The sequence below is a fragment of the Oncorhynchus gorbuscha genome, linkage group LG10 (assembly GCF_021184085.1).
Source record: "Oncorhynchus gorbuscha isolate QuinsamMale2020 ecotype Even-year linkage group LG10, OgorEven_v1.0, whole genome shotgun sequence".
Classification (NCBI taxonomy): domain Eukaryota; kingdom Metazoa; phylum Chordata; class Actinopteri; order Salmoniformes; family Salmonidae; genus Oncorhynchus; species Oncorhynchus gorbuscha.
In genome coordinates, this window is record NC_060182.1 from 52754087 (window position 1) to 52769022 (window position 14936).

The 14936-nt window shown below is 42.5% G+C and overlaps 1 protein-coding gene across 2 annotated transcripts in view; it reads left to right on the forward strand.

Annotated features, from left to right (window-relative positions):
* Window positions 1–8173: 8173 nt before the first annotated feature.
* The window catches only part of si:dkey-16j16.4, a 97509-nt gene continuing 90746 nt past the window's right edge, over window positions 8174–14936 (forward strand). For both annotated transcript variants that reach the window (XM_046366386.1, XM_046366387.1), the window contains exon 1: window positions 8174–8842. In XM_046366386.1, coding sequence (XP_046222342.1) covers window positions 8774–8842 — 69 coding nt within the window. In that variant the 5' untranslated portion in view covers window positions 8174–8773. The remainder of the gene's footprint in view (window positions 8843–14936) is intronic.

The following is a 14936-nucleotide window of genomic DNA, read 5'->3' on the forward strand; positions in this document are numbered from 1 at the left end:
ATAGAGACATACCCCAAGCGACTTACAGCTGTAATCGCAGCAAAATGTGGTGCTACAAAGTATTAACTTAAGGGGGCTGAATAATTTTGCACGCCCAATTGTTCAGTTTTTGATTTGTTAAAAAAGTTTGAAATATCCAATAAATGTCGTTCCACTTCATGATTGTGTCCCACTTGTTGTTGATTCTTCACAAAAAAATACAGTTTTATATCTTTATGTTTGAAGCCTGAAATGTGGCAAAAGGTCGCAAAGTTCAAGGGGGCCGAATACTTTCGCAAGGCACTGTATTTGGCAGTATTTTATATTGTTTTATAATAAAAGTTCTAAATGTGCTTTATGAGTAGTGCATGACCTTAGGGTGGCAACACATACATTCTAAGTGATTTCAATGGGGCTTTCTCCATTCTGATTGTTTTATATTGTTCAATTCAACTTCAACCCCCCAAAAGTCATAATTTTCATCAATTTCTGCATTTGAGATCATTTCCACACTGCCACTTAGGGCTGCACAATATGGGCAAGTAATCTGGGCATTATTTTTAACAAAATTTTGCAATTTGATTTGCGATTTAAAGCAACTGTTGGAATCATGGGAATAGAATGTATATTCTAATTATATAGTTAGAATATAATAGTGGGCACTTTTAATAGTGTTGGCATGACAATTAATGAAAATGCGAGGGAGGAGTTATTGTGACAGGGTAGTAGTGATGGATGGGCATTCTGGCTCTTTTCAGTGAGCCGGCTCGTTCGGCTCAGCTCACGCACTTTTGGCACCCAAACGGCTCTTGAAAAAAATGTGTATTTTTTCAAGTCAAACAGTTTGCGATAGATTGACTATGTAAAAAAGTTCTAATTAAATTATTAAAAGAAATTATACTCTACCTTAACCACAGTGTATTTAAAAAGGCATTGGTTTGTTATGAAAAAGGATGCTATTAAACATTTGCATTTAAAGTAGAACTTTTTAATGTATATTGTCACGACTTCCGCCGAAGTCGGCCCCTCTCCTTGATTGGGCGGCGTTCGGCGATTGACGTCACTGGCTTTCTAGCCATTGCCGCTCCATTTTTCATATGTCCATTTGTTTTGTCTTGTTCCATACACACCTGGTTTTCATTCCCTAATCACACTGAATGTATTTAGCCCTCTGTTCCCCTCCATGTCTTTGTGTGAAATTGTTTTATGTTATGTGGGTATTGTCACGCGCCAGACTTTTGTTTATGTTCCGTGTTTTGGGCACGTTTATGTACTTGTGTGCTTTCGTTTGCACCGGAGTAAAAAGTGTGCCTGTTAATTAACTACACTCTGCTCTCCTGCACCTGACTTCGCCTCCAGTACACACCCGTAACATATATAAACAAAGTGCATGTAAATCTAACCATTCAAATGAATACAATCTGAACAGCATAATAGAATATTGTACAATATCAAAGAAAAATAAATAACCATGTGCAAAACTGCAGCTTCCCACTTAAAACATTAAACCGGTCCCTCTTTTCTCTCTCTTCTTTATTGTCATGTTATAACCAGCAACACACAGCAATGTTGACCATATTTTGCTTTTATGAGAGATTTGTATTCAGAAATGCAAGCTGCCTCACTTGAGGGGCTGATGCAGTTTCTTCTCTCAGTAATTATTTGTCCCGTTTTCAACGGATGTGGCCACTATGCACTATGACATTAGTAAGCCGTGGGTAGACAGAGGCCTTGTTCTTCCACCAGCTCAGAGGATCTGCAGATCTTTGGTGGAGGCGCTCCTCCAAATAGGTTCGGACCATTATGGCCATTATGGCATCTGATGAGGGATTCCTTCGTGCTGCATCCCCAGTTGCTCTCTCGTCAAACAGCATCCAAACAGCAGACGTTTGTGGCACTACTGCTGGTGCTTCTGCTCCATCTGATCCCTCTTCTTCCTGTTGCCCTGGTGCCTGAGCCAGCTGACTGCTGGGTCTGTCCCTCCCTGCTGCTGAGGTTCAATCACTCTGGCATCACTGAAGGCTAACTTCTTAAACCTGGGGTCAAGTGCAGCGGTTTCTGATAGCAGGTGATTATATTCCATTCTGTGGAACTTTCTGAACATAGGGTGTCCATCAACTCTGTCACATGTCCTGTGGTTTTATTTGCTTCTCTCTGGAGGCTCGCTGCAGATCTTTACACAGGAGTATCATTTTTGAGCCTGTCACATAGCTGAAAAGAGAGAATAGTAACTTATTAGTTCAGGTTCATGTTTTGTCTACTGATACTACATTCTCATCTACTGCTCATATACATATACAGTGGGGCAAAAAGTATTTAGTCAGGCACCAATTGTGCAAGTTCTCCCACTAAAAAGATGAGAGAGGCCTGTAATTTGCAAATAAATTCATTAAAAATCTTACAATGTGATTTTCTGGATTTTTTTCTTCTAATTTTGTCAGTCATAGTTGAAGTGTACCTATGATGAAAATTACAGGCCTCTCTCATCTTTTTAAGTGGGAGAACTTGTACAATTGGTGGCTGACTAAATACTTTTTGCCCCACTGTATAATACTGGATTAAATAATGATGTAGTAATAACTGCTTACTGTACCTTTCTCCACTGATTTCCACAGTGACCTGCTCAAGGGGTTCCAGAGCTCTTCACACCTCCTCCACCACATCCCATTCCTCTTGGGTCAGAGCATCAACAGGCGCATTGACAATGGCCAGGGTAGAGATGATGGCATCCTTTGACTCAAGAAACCACTTCAACATATAAAATGTTGAATTCCACCTTGTAGTGCAGTCTTGTTTAGAACTCAGCTCAGGCATCTCCATCTGGCGTTGTGTAGACCAGAGTTTTTCAGCACCTACTGTGTATTCCACAGCTGCTTTCACTTTGTCCACAGTGGGCTTCATCACCTTCAGAGTATCTCTTATAGTCAGGTTGATTGTGTGGGCAAGACATGGATGATCACTTTTCCATCTACTTGCCATTCTCTGTCCTCTCTCAACAGTTCCTCTGCCAAGTTCTCTGAGGTGTGTCTGTCGCTGAACTCAAAGCAGTCCAGAAGACAGCTAGACATAGACAAATCTTCAATGAAGTGACATGTAACTGACATGTAAGAAGTGGTTATCCTTGATGTCCAGCAGTCAGTGGTAAGACAAACTGCAGTAGCTTTTTGGACTCTTTCCCGCCCCGAAGCCTGTGTGCTCTCGTACAGTTGTGGAATAAGTGATTTTGAAAGGGTTTTCCTGCTTGGAATTTTGTACATTGGATTTAGACATTGGATCGAAAACGTCTGGAAATCGGTGGCAATCATTTTAGCCAATGCAATATCAATTTGGCCTTGTTTTGCTACAGACATAGACTTTGGCATTAACTGGTCCATAGAAGACGAAGAATATATATATGCTGTGGGTCGCGGAGTAGGACTACTTGACTGAGTGGATACCTTCCCACGTGTGGAGGTGCTGGCTCCACCACTATCACTAGCAGGCCCGCTAGTTTCTCGAAGCTCCGCTACAGCTAGCTTCACAGTTGGGTGCACAGTTCGCATATGCCGGTGTAGGTTGTGCGTAGAACCGGCTTTATGTGAGATTTTGTTTTGGCAAAGTCTACACTGTGCTCTAACATTGTCCACATTATTAAAATGCATCCAAATGCTACTGTGCTTCCGACTCATTTTCCAGCTGTTGTTTTCACAGCTGTCCTTCCTCTCTCTCCTCGGCTGCTAAGTGTGTGACTGTGAGTGAGTTGGCTCGGCCCTCCCACACGCATCTTTGGTTCGTTGGTTGACACTGCGTGTCTGAATGACAGGCACACCAGGTGAGGCTGTTCGTCTGAGCAGACAGTTAGAACGAATGTTATTGCGCTTGAGTATTTAGGCCTATATTATTTATTTTCTTTTTTTGTTATTTGAATTAGTTAATACTATTCATTTAAATATTTGTATTATTCGTATCTTTATTTTTTTATATATATTTTTTATAAATAGATACGGCTCTTCTGATATATGCGAGCCGGCACCCAACGTGCCGTTAGATTATACAAGGTCTGAGGTCATCTGCCTTTGGCCTAAAGAGCAGGATCCCAGACTTCATCAAATAAATTGGAAATACAGAAATTGTCATCCTACAAGAAACATGGTATAGAAGAGACAGACCCACTGGTTGCCCTCTAGGTTAGAGAGAGCTGGTAGTCCCATCCACCAAGCTACCAGGTGTGAAACAGATAGGAGACTCGGGAGGTATACTAATTTGATATAGTGCAGACCTAACCCACTATTTTAAATGAGTCAAAACAGGAACATTTTACATCTGTCTAGAAATGAACAAGGAAATGATCTCAACAGAGACAAATGTCCTCATGTGTGCTACATATCCCCCGGCCCCCCCAATAAAATCCCTATACTAGACTTCTATCCTAGAGGGGGAGATCAACCATTTCCAGGCCCAGGAACAGTCTGTGGTGACCTAAATGCCAGAATCGGACAAGAAACTGACACTCTCACTACACATGAGGACAAACACCTATCTGGAGGTGACAGTATTCCCTCCCCCATATGACCCCCTAGACACAACTATGACAAAACAACCAACAAAAATGGGTCACAACTCCTGCAGCTCTGTCGCACGCTGGGTCTTTACATAGTCAATGGTAGGCTTTGAGGAGACTCCTATGGTAGGTACACCTACAGCTCATCCCTTGGCAGTAGTACTGTAGATTACTTGTAGATTATCACTGACCTCAACTCAACCTCTTAGAGCATTCACAGTCAGCCCACTAACACCCTTATCAGGTCACAGCAAAATCACAGTTTACCTGAACAGAGCTATATTTAATCATGAGGCACTGCACAATATTACAATGCTATTGATGGAATGAAAGTAGTGTAGATACCTACCAAAAAACAATTAGGCAACAGCAAATTCAATTACTTTTAGACAACTTCCGAGACAAAACATTTCACTTTAATAGTGGAGGTGTAGACTTGGCAGTATAAATCCTAAACAGTATATTTGACCTATCAAATCAAAAAATATCAAGCAGACAACCTAAGAAAATGAAAAACAATGACAAATGGTTTGATGAAGAATGCAAAAACCTAAGAAATAAATTGAGAAACCTATCCACCCAAAAACATATAGACCCTGAAAACCTGAGTCTATGCCTTCCCTATGGTGAATCACTAAAACAAGACAGAAATACACTACGGAAAAAGATGGAACAGCGCACAAGAAATCAGCTCAATGCAATTGGAGAATCCATAGAATCTAACCACTTCTGGTAACATTTGAACACACTAAACCAACAAGTATATTGTGTATACTTAAACATCATCCTCAGCTATGGCATCTTCCCCAATATTTGTAACCAAGGACTGATAACCCCCAATCCACAAAATTGGGGACAAATTTGACCCCAATAACTACCATGGGATATGCATCAACAGCTACCTTGGGAAAATCCTCTGCATTATTATTATTTTACTAGGCAAGTCAGTTAAGAACAAATTCTTATTTTCAATAACGGCCTAGGAACAGTGGTTTCAGGGGCAGAACGACAGATTTGCAACTTGGGGATTTGAACTTGCAACATTTTCGGTTACTAGTCTAACACTCTAACCACTAGACTACCCTGCCGCCCCAGGGCATTAACAGCAGACTTGTACATTTCCTCAGTGAAAACGTCAAATGTCAAATTTGCTTTTTGCCAAGTTACAGTACGACAGACTACGTATTCACCCTGCACACCGTAACTGACAAACAAACCAAAACAAAGGCAGTCTTCTAATTCTTTCTTGATTTAAAAAAAGATTTTGCCTCAATTTGGCATGAGGGTCTGCAATACAAATTGATGGAAAGTGCTGTTGGGGGATTGTCAAAAACACACATTTCTTTCCACAGGGCCGTGGGGTGAGATATGGATGCAGCTTAAGCCCCACCCTCTCAACATATATATCAACGAATTGTCAAGGGCACTAGAACAGTCTGTGGCACCCGGCCTCACCCTACTAGAATCAAATGTCTACTGTGTTCTGTCCCCAACCAAGGAGGGCCTACAGCAACACCTAGATCTTCTGCACAGATTCTGTCAGACCTGGGCCCTGACAGTAAATCTCAGTAAGACCAACATAATGGTGATCCAAAAATACAAATTCCATCTAGACACCATTGTTCTCGAACACACAAAAAACTATACATACAGAGCATTCAGAAAGTATTCAGACCCCTTGACCCCTCCACATTTTCTACATTACAGCCTTATTCTAAAATGGATTCAATCTACACACAATTTCCCATAATGACAAAGTGAAAACAAGTTTTAAGAAATGTTTGCAAATGGATTAAAAATAATAAACAAATACTTGATTTACATAAGTATTCAGCCCCTTTGCTATGAGACTCGAAATTGAGCTCAAGTGCATCCTATTTCCATTCATCATCCTTGAGATGTTTCTACAACCATTCATACCTTTATGGTAGAGTGACCATACGGAAGCCACTCCTCAGTAAAAGGCACATGACAGGCCGCTTGGAGTTGCCAAAGGGCACCCAAAGAACTCTCAGACCATGAGAAACAAGATTCTCTTGTTTGATGAAACACAGATTGAACTCTTTGGCCTGAATGGCAAGCGTCAAATCTGGAGGAAACCTGGCACCATCCCTATGGTGAAGCATGGTGTTGGCAGCATCTTGCTGTGGGGATGTTTTTCAGTGGCAGGGACTGGCAGACTTGTCAGGATCGAGGAAAATATGAACAGAGAAAAGTATAGAGACATCCTTGATGAAAACCTGCTCCAGAGCACTCAGGACCCCAGACTGGGGTGAAGGTTCACCTTCTAACAGGACAAAACCCTCAGCAGACAACCAAAACAACGCAGGAGTGGCTTTGGGACAAGTCTGAATGTCCTTGAATGGCCCAGCCAGAGCCCGGACTTGAACCCGATCGAACATCTCTGGAGAGATCGATAAATAGCTGTGCAGTGACGATCCCCATCCAACCTGACATAGCTTGTGAAGATCTGCAGAGAAGAATGGGAGAAACTCCCTAAATACAAGTGTACCAAGCTTGTAGAGTCAAACCCAAGAAAACTTCAGGTTGTAATTGCTGCCAAAGGTGCTTCAACAAAGTACTGAGTAAAGGGTCTGAAAACATATGTAAATGTGATGTATCAGTTGTTTTATTTTAATATGCAAGAGTGTGCAAAGCTGTCATCAAGGCAAAGTGTGGTTATTTGAATAATCTTAAATATAAAATATTTTTGGATTTGTTTAACAATTTTTTGGTCACTACATGATTCCATATTTGTTATTTCATAGTTTTGATGTCTTCACTAGTATTCTACAATGTAGAAAATAGTACAAATAAAGAAAAACTCTTGAATGAGTGTGTCCATACTTTTGACTGGCAATGCATATATTATTATTATTATTTTTTTTAAATCTCCAAACGGAATATGAACCCATCACAGAGCCAGGAAATGTGAAGAATTTATTCTGCAAAGGTTATGAAAATAAAATAAATAGGAAAACGATTCCAATGTCTTATTATTTTAGAGTCAAGAAATAAAACACATAGACTTATCAGTAAAGGCAAAAGGCTGCATTATTGTTAGTGTTTCCAGTTAAAAAATTTAAATGAATAAACTTGTCATCATATCCACGATTTACACATAATACTTACATGCCAGCTTGCAATACAATATTTCAACCACTAGCAGACGTGCATGGTCTAAAGTTTGAGTGAAGCTGACCACATTCTCACATCAAGTTAGATTTGTATAAATGCAAACTTTTGCGTGAAAACTGGAGCAAGAACATTTTGGGGTATATTTTGTACATATGCATGGTTTATAAATGATGCCCCTGAACGGCATCATCCTGATGAGTTCCCAGATCTAAGTAACTCTATGATTCTCCAATAGACGAAAATTGGCAGAAATATATTACATTCTTAATCCTTATAAAGAACGTATATAGACATATACGGTTGATATCGGTCAAAGTAAACAAGATATTGCTTTAAGAAACAGGCAGCCACTCTCTCCTTGTTGAGAAAAAAATGACATCACTCGGTGGAATAGCCAATGAAAAATCCGGATCTATGAACGAGAGAACTGGAATATGTTCTGGTAGGAGAGCATGTAGATTCTCTCTCTCTGTGTGTGTGTGTACACGTGTACACGTACACATTCGGCTGTGTGTGTTTGTGTTTGTGTGTGTGTGTGTGTGTGTGTGTGTGTGTGTGTGTGTGTGTGTGCGCGCGCGCGTGTCTGAACGTGAGCAAGTTGAGGGAAAGTGGACGACATAGCTCGCGCGCTATTCCTACAATTATTATTTTTTCAAAGCCGAGGAGGAGAAAGTCGAAACTATTATGGTTTATAAATTTGGGACCTAGGAAACAAGCTACCAGGACTGCCTACGTCGCTAGCAAACTAAATGAACGCACAATAACGAAGTCGGTTTTAGTTCAAATTAGTCTTAATCAAGCCTGTCACATAACGGATTTCGACCGCTATTAATGTCAAGATATTTACCTGCACAAACTATGGTATTGGGGGCTGGTATTGGGGGCTGGTTATTCTCTTCAACAAAAGTTGAGTTTGTCATCATTGTGTGTGTGTGTGCGTGTGTGAGTGAGTGAGTGACTGTGTGTGTGTGAATGTGTGTTACTGTTTGCTTTAGTAAGTCTGTGCCTTTTAATGTGCAAACTGCTGTACATTTCAAAGTAGTTGTTGCATGGCTTCACACCAGCAACACAAATACCTAAGTGAAGATAGATAAGCCATATCCGTAAAAGTTCAGGATGTTGAAGACTTTAACCAAGAAGCTAAGAAGACACTCGCTCAACGAGATTCATCCTTTTCAATTTAAGGTAAGCCTCATAGTATTGTCGAATCCCCCCCTCCCCAGTGACATCGTCCACCACTACATAATGTTATAAAGACACATTGTAACATTGTTATATGTTAATTAGTATTGCATTATGCAGAGCATGTAAATCTTGGTAGGGCAAAAAAGTTTTAGCTGCATGCCAGCTAAGCCATTACACAATACAACACTAAACAATACATGAATTGCACTATAACAGTGACAAATGGTGCCCACAAACTGTTAGAGCCTACATAAAGCTGTCTCTACAGGAGAGCTTTCTTTTCAACAAATGGGGTTTCTACTGACAATTGAGATGTACAAATAACTAAATGTACAGCAACAAAATTCAGAACATGGTTCTTTCTTACGGTATTAACCCTGTACACCGAGTCAGAACCGTAGGATGAATAAAGGGGGCATATAAGCAGACAATTAATATATTCGATGATGACATTTCTCTAAAACAGGCTGTAGGTTGCATGTGCCCCACCATTTCAGAACAGTAGGGTAAAGGGGCTAAATTATTAGTGTGAGGCACATGGGCTACTAACAGTTTACTACACAACATACACTTAGTAATACTTTCTTAGCTACATTATTCATATCTCCCTGGCATATTACAGAATTTATGGAGCAGCATACAATACATTTTTGGACTCAAACAAGGTTGAATCATGACATCAGTGATCTTCAGCTCGGATCTCTAGAAAGAGCCCAGAGTTCCCGACTTGGAATTCCGAGTTGGATGACCGTTCAAAACATATTTTCCCAGTCGGAACTTGTTTAAAAAACAGTTCCCTGTTGTCTTGAACTCGCTGAAGTCTGAGATGTCCCAGTTACATGTTTGCAGTTGTTTTGAATGCAGCAGAAGTTGGCCAATATCTTCAACCTTTTCTGGCCCATGGTGTTGCATGTGAATGTTTATCCTTTTAAGCTTTGAAAAGAGACCCTTAAAACCAGACTTGGACCACACGCTCTCCACCGAATAGCAGGCAAGGGAAGCAAAATAGGAATTGCTTTGCAACGCTTGCAGTTAGAAACTGATTCCTTCCAAAACCCTTATTGTTGAATTTGCAATTTCCAACTTGTTGTGTAATGTCTATATCCCAATGGCCGATGAGCACTGATACATTTTATCTATAATTTATCTTCATATAACAAGGATTGAAAAGGATTTGCCAGTAGATTCTTGACGTGATTCATGACGATGACTGCTTGTCCAGCTTGCTAGCTAATTTTGAAATTAAGATGTTGACATGATCAGTCCGATCAAAGCTACTGTAGATATAACGTGATTTGACGTAATTTTATCTGTGGCCAATGATCTTGAGCCTTCTTGGATGGGCACTTCTAATGTAAATATATGTCAGCACCCAAGGGGGCTTGAACTTTCAAGCTCTCCCTGTAGATTTTGCAGTGACGCAGTCCCCCATGAGTGACTGAACACTGAGCCAGTCATGGCACAACTAGAAAACATTACCAACCCCTACGCTCTGTATTTTCCTCTGGCTGCCCCTCCACCACATAAAGCTCTGAACTAGGCTGAAACACCTGCATTTTGGAGCTGCCTTACTCAATAAAGCAAAATATTGACCATGTTTGTATGCGGCTTTATTAACTAAATATATTTTTGTTTACATTGTTAGTTTGCAAACTGATATGTGACACGCATTAATTCCAAAATGACATGCAAGAGAGGCAAAACTGCCCTGAATGACGGGTCACCACTGATGCAGAGCATTTTTGCTTGGGCCTGTGGCTTTAGGTGAATGACCTGGTTACTTTGAAAGAGACTACTGCAGCCACACACACATACACACTTGAAACAGCGTATCTCAACGCTATCTCAATGATCAACAAGCATGTGGGCTGTACAGTGTTTTTGTAACTAAACAGCCATGCAACCACCCGTAACTGTTGCACTCAAAATAACTCTTACGTGTTTTAACATTGAACGCAGTTCAGTTCTTTATAACATCACATTAGTATTACACAAACTCATTTCAATTTACTTCATCACACACACGCACGCACACACACGAACACACACACACATCCTACTTCAATTTATTACACATCTGGTTCTCCTCTGAAAACAGGAATCTGGCTTTTGTGTGTATGGACCATAGCTCAACAGTGTTTCCATCCTAAACTGCCTAGAATACTTTCACACAGCTTGTGTGTGACCTTGCGCATTTCAGGTAAAATAACAACCCAATGTTTATATCCCAGGATATAGCTAGCTAAATTGCCATAAATGTGTAATGCTTTTAATGCTGTCCCCAAATTAATATAATTGGTTCAGAGTTTGTTTTGATATTTCAACCTGCGTGTCCTGATCGTGTCTGGTGTGGGGGTACAAAATCAACATGCATACGCGGACACACGGGCGCGAGCGGTTTGGTCAGCATGTTAGGTGGAGCACTAAGGATCCTGCAGCAATATACAGAGCTGCAGCCACCACGGTCTTCAATAAAAACACTGAGTGTTTGTTGGCAGGGGGCGGCATCACCAATTTTAATACATTTCATATTATATAGTGATGGTGATAGATGATTGAAGTCACTCTCCTTTACACTTGCTTCGCTTCAACCTTTAGTGGCACCCACTTCAATGTTACATGGCACCCATTTTGTGCAACAATGCTAACTTTTCATGTCGGGTATAGAGGCGCTCTATATTGTGACGCAACCAACTCCAAATTGAGCAGCCATTTTGTGCCACCATTGCACATTTTGAATGGCCTGGTGGAGATGTTGGAAAGCTCACCCCAAACGTTACTGATACCATTGTCTCAGTAAGCCCTGGCTGCTAGCTCTTCTAATTATTGGAATTATTTCAAGGCACAACCCCTTTCAGACATGTTGGGAAGATATGTGTCACTGACCACGGTGGAGGCTGTGAAAGTGGTAATTCTTGAGAGCGAGGGCTTAGGACACCCAAAGATAATGATCCTCATTGGTGTGGATGGGCCCCGTTCCACTCCTGACTCTAGGAGGTCAGCCTAATGAAGACTATTACAGGGCCAGTTACATAGACGTGATCCCCATGTGAGCATGCCTGGAACGGAAAGGACAGTCAGACCCTGGGGTCTAGTTCACGAGAGAAAGAGAGAGATTGTGTCAGTTTTACAGGATTTGGGAGTTGAAGCAGCTGAAGTTTGTGTGTCTGGCATGGGTCTGTTTATGTAGTTATGTTTGCATGTCTAATCTACATTCTTCTAGAAATCACAAATATGTCTGTGTGCTATTCACACTGTTATTGCAAGGAACGCTAAAATGAGCTTGCAGACATGATGTTTCACCAACAATCTGTCATACATGTGTCTGAGAGTTGATGTAGCGTGGGGCCTGAAGTTCAGGTGGGCAGTGTATTTCTTTGTCTGTGTTATATGCGGGTGGACTAGTCAGCGTGTGTGTCTGTGTGTTCCCAAGATTCCCATCGATCCATCTTAGAAAGCTGCTCAGTGACAGGGATTTATTTCAAGCATACTTGACATACTACTCACGCTTGCGTAGGCTACAGTTGATCAGGAACATAGGCACACTGAAACACACACAGACACACACACACACTGGAGGGGGTGTATTTTAGGTTGCCGCCTTATGTAGTGATTCAATGCACTGAAGTGTTGGTGTGTTTGTTTGCCCTCTTATTGACTCTGTTATGCAGGTGAATGAGGACCCAAAAGCGACTTGGCGAAAACAGAGTCTTTATTCCAGTAAAGGAAATAGGCAATACTCCTGGACAATCAGAGCAGAAAACAAAACATAAAAAACTTAATTCCACTCGTAGTGACGAGGACAGACTGGAGACTCGACCATTAACTGTAGGTTGCCTCGGGAAGGCACCGACCGTAGCAGACTCAGACACCTGCTCACACGCAGCATCTGAGGGAAACAAGACACGACAGGGCGAGACAAAGACACAGCACGGCGAACATAATACAAGGATCCGACAGGACAGAAACGGAAAACAAGGGGAGAAATAGGGACTCTAATCAGAGGGCAAGATAAGGAACAGGTGTGAAAAGACTAGATGATTGAGTAGGGGAATAGGAACAGCTGGGGGCAGGAACGGAACGATAGAGAGAAGAGAGAGAGGGAGGGAGAGAGAAAAAAGGGAACGAACCTAATAAGACCAGCAGGGGGAAAACGAACAGAAGGGAAAGCAAAATGACAAGACAATATAAGACAAAACATGACAGTACCCCCCCACTCACCAAGCGCCTCCTGGCGCACTCGAGGAGGAACACTGGCGGCAACGGAGGAAATCATAGATCACAAACGGTCCAGCACGTCCCGAGAAAGAACCCAACTCCTCTCCTCAGGACCGTAACGGAAAACGATGAAAAGGGAAACTAGGGTACTACTCTAAAAAAAAAATGAGACACGGGTAGAGAACTGAAAGCTTTAGAGCAAACAGGACCAAACAGGCCAGGAGAGTAACAACTAGGGACAGACTGAGACACAGCAAGGGCAGGAACAAGACCAGGAGAGATGCGGTGGCAGGGAACAGACTGAGACCCAGCAAAACCAGGAGCAGAAGCAGAAAAAAAGTTACCAGACTTATTCTGCGCGCAGTCCGAACAAGCAGCCACGAAACGGCGCGTGTCACGCTCCAGAGTAGGCCACCAAAACCGCTGGCGAATAGAAGCAAGCGTACCCCGAACGCCGGGGTGGCCAGCTAACTTGGCAGAGTGCGCCCACTGAAGAACAGCCAGACGAGTAGAAACAGGAACGAAAAGAAGGTTACTAGGACAAGCGTGCGGCGACGGAGTGTGAGTGACTGCTTGCTTAACCTGTCTCTCAATACCCCAGACAGTCAACCCGACAACACGCCCAACAGGAAGGATCCCCTCGGGATCGGTTAAAGCCACAGAAGAACTAAAGAGACGGGATAAAGCATGAGGCTTGGTGTTCTTAGTACCCGGGCAATAAGAAATAACGAACTTGAAACGAGCGAAAAACAATGCCCAACGAGCATGACGCGCATTCAGTCGTTTGGCAGAACGGATGTACTCAAGGTTCCTTTGGTCAGTCCAAACGACAAAAGGAACGGTCGCCCCCTCCAACCACTGTCGCCATTTGCCTAGGGCTAAACGGATGGCGAGCAGTTCGCGGTTAGCCACATCATAGTTACGTTCCGACGGTGACAGGCGATGAGAAAAATACGCACAAGGGTGGACCCCATCGTCAGTATCGGAGCGCTGGGACAGAATGGCTCCCACGCCCACCCCCGACGCGTCAACCTCAACAATAAACTGTTTAGTGACGTCAGGTGCAACAAGGATAGGAGCGGATGCAAACCGCTTCTTGAGGAGATCAGAACAACAATCATACGACCGGTGAGGAGGAAGGGAGTTGGCTCTGGACCGACTGAAGACCGAGCGCAGATCATGATATTCCTCCGGCACTCCTGTCAAATCACCAGGTTCCTCCTGAGAAGAGGGGACAGAAGAAACAGGAGGGATAGCAGACATTAAACACTTCACATGACAAGAAACGTTCCAGGATAGGATAGAATTACTAGACCAATCAAAAGAAGGATTATGACACACTAGCCAGGGATGACCCAAAACAACAGGTGTAAAAGGTGAACAAAAAATCAAAAAAGAAATGGTCTCACTATGGTTACCAGATACAGTGAGGGTTAAAGGTAGGGTTTCACATAATATACTGGGGAGAGGACTACCATCCAAGGCGAACATGACCGTGGGCTCCCCCTAACTGTCTGAGAGGAATGTCATGTTCCCGAGCCCAGGCTTCGTCCATAAAACAGCCCTCCGCCCCAGAGTCTATTAATGCACTGCAGGAAGCTGCCGATCCGGTCCAGCGTAGATGGACCGGTAAGGTAGTACAGGTACTTGACGGAGAGGACCGTCTAGTAGCGCTTATCAGTTGCCCTCCGCTTACTGATGAGCTCTGGCCTTTAACTGGACATGAAATGACAAAATGACCAGCGGAACCGCAATAGAGACAGAGGCGGTTGGTGATTCTCCGTTCCCTCTCCTTAGTCGAAATGCGAATACCCCCCAGCTGCATGGGCTCAATGCCAGAGTCAGTGGGGAAAGATGGTAGTGTCGGAGAGAGGGG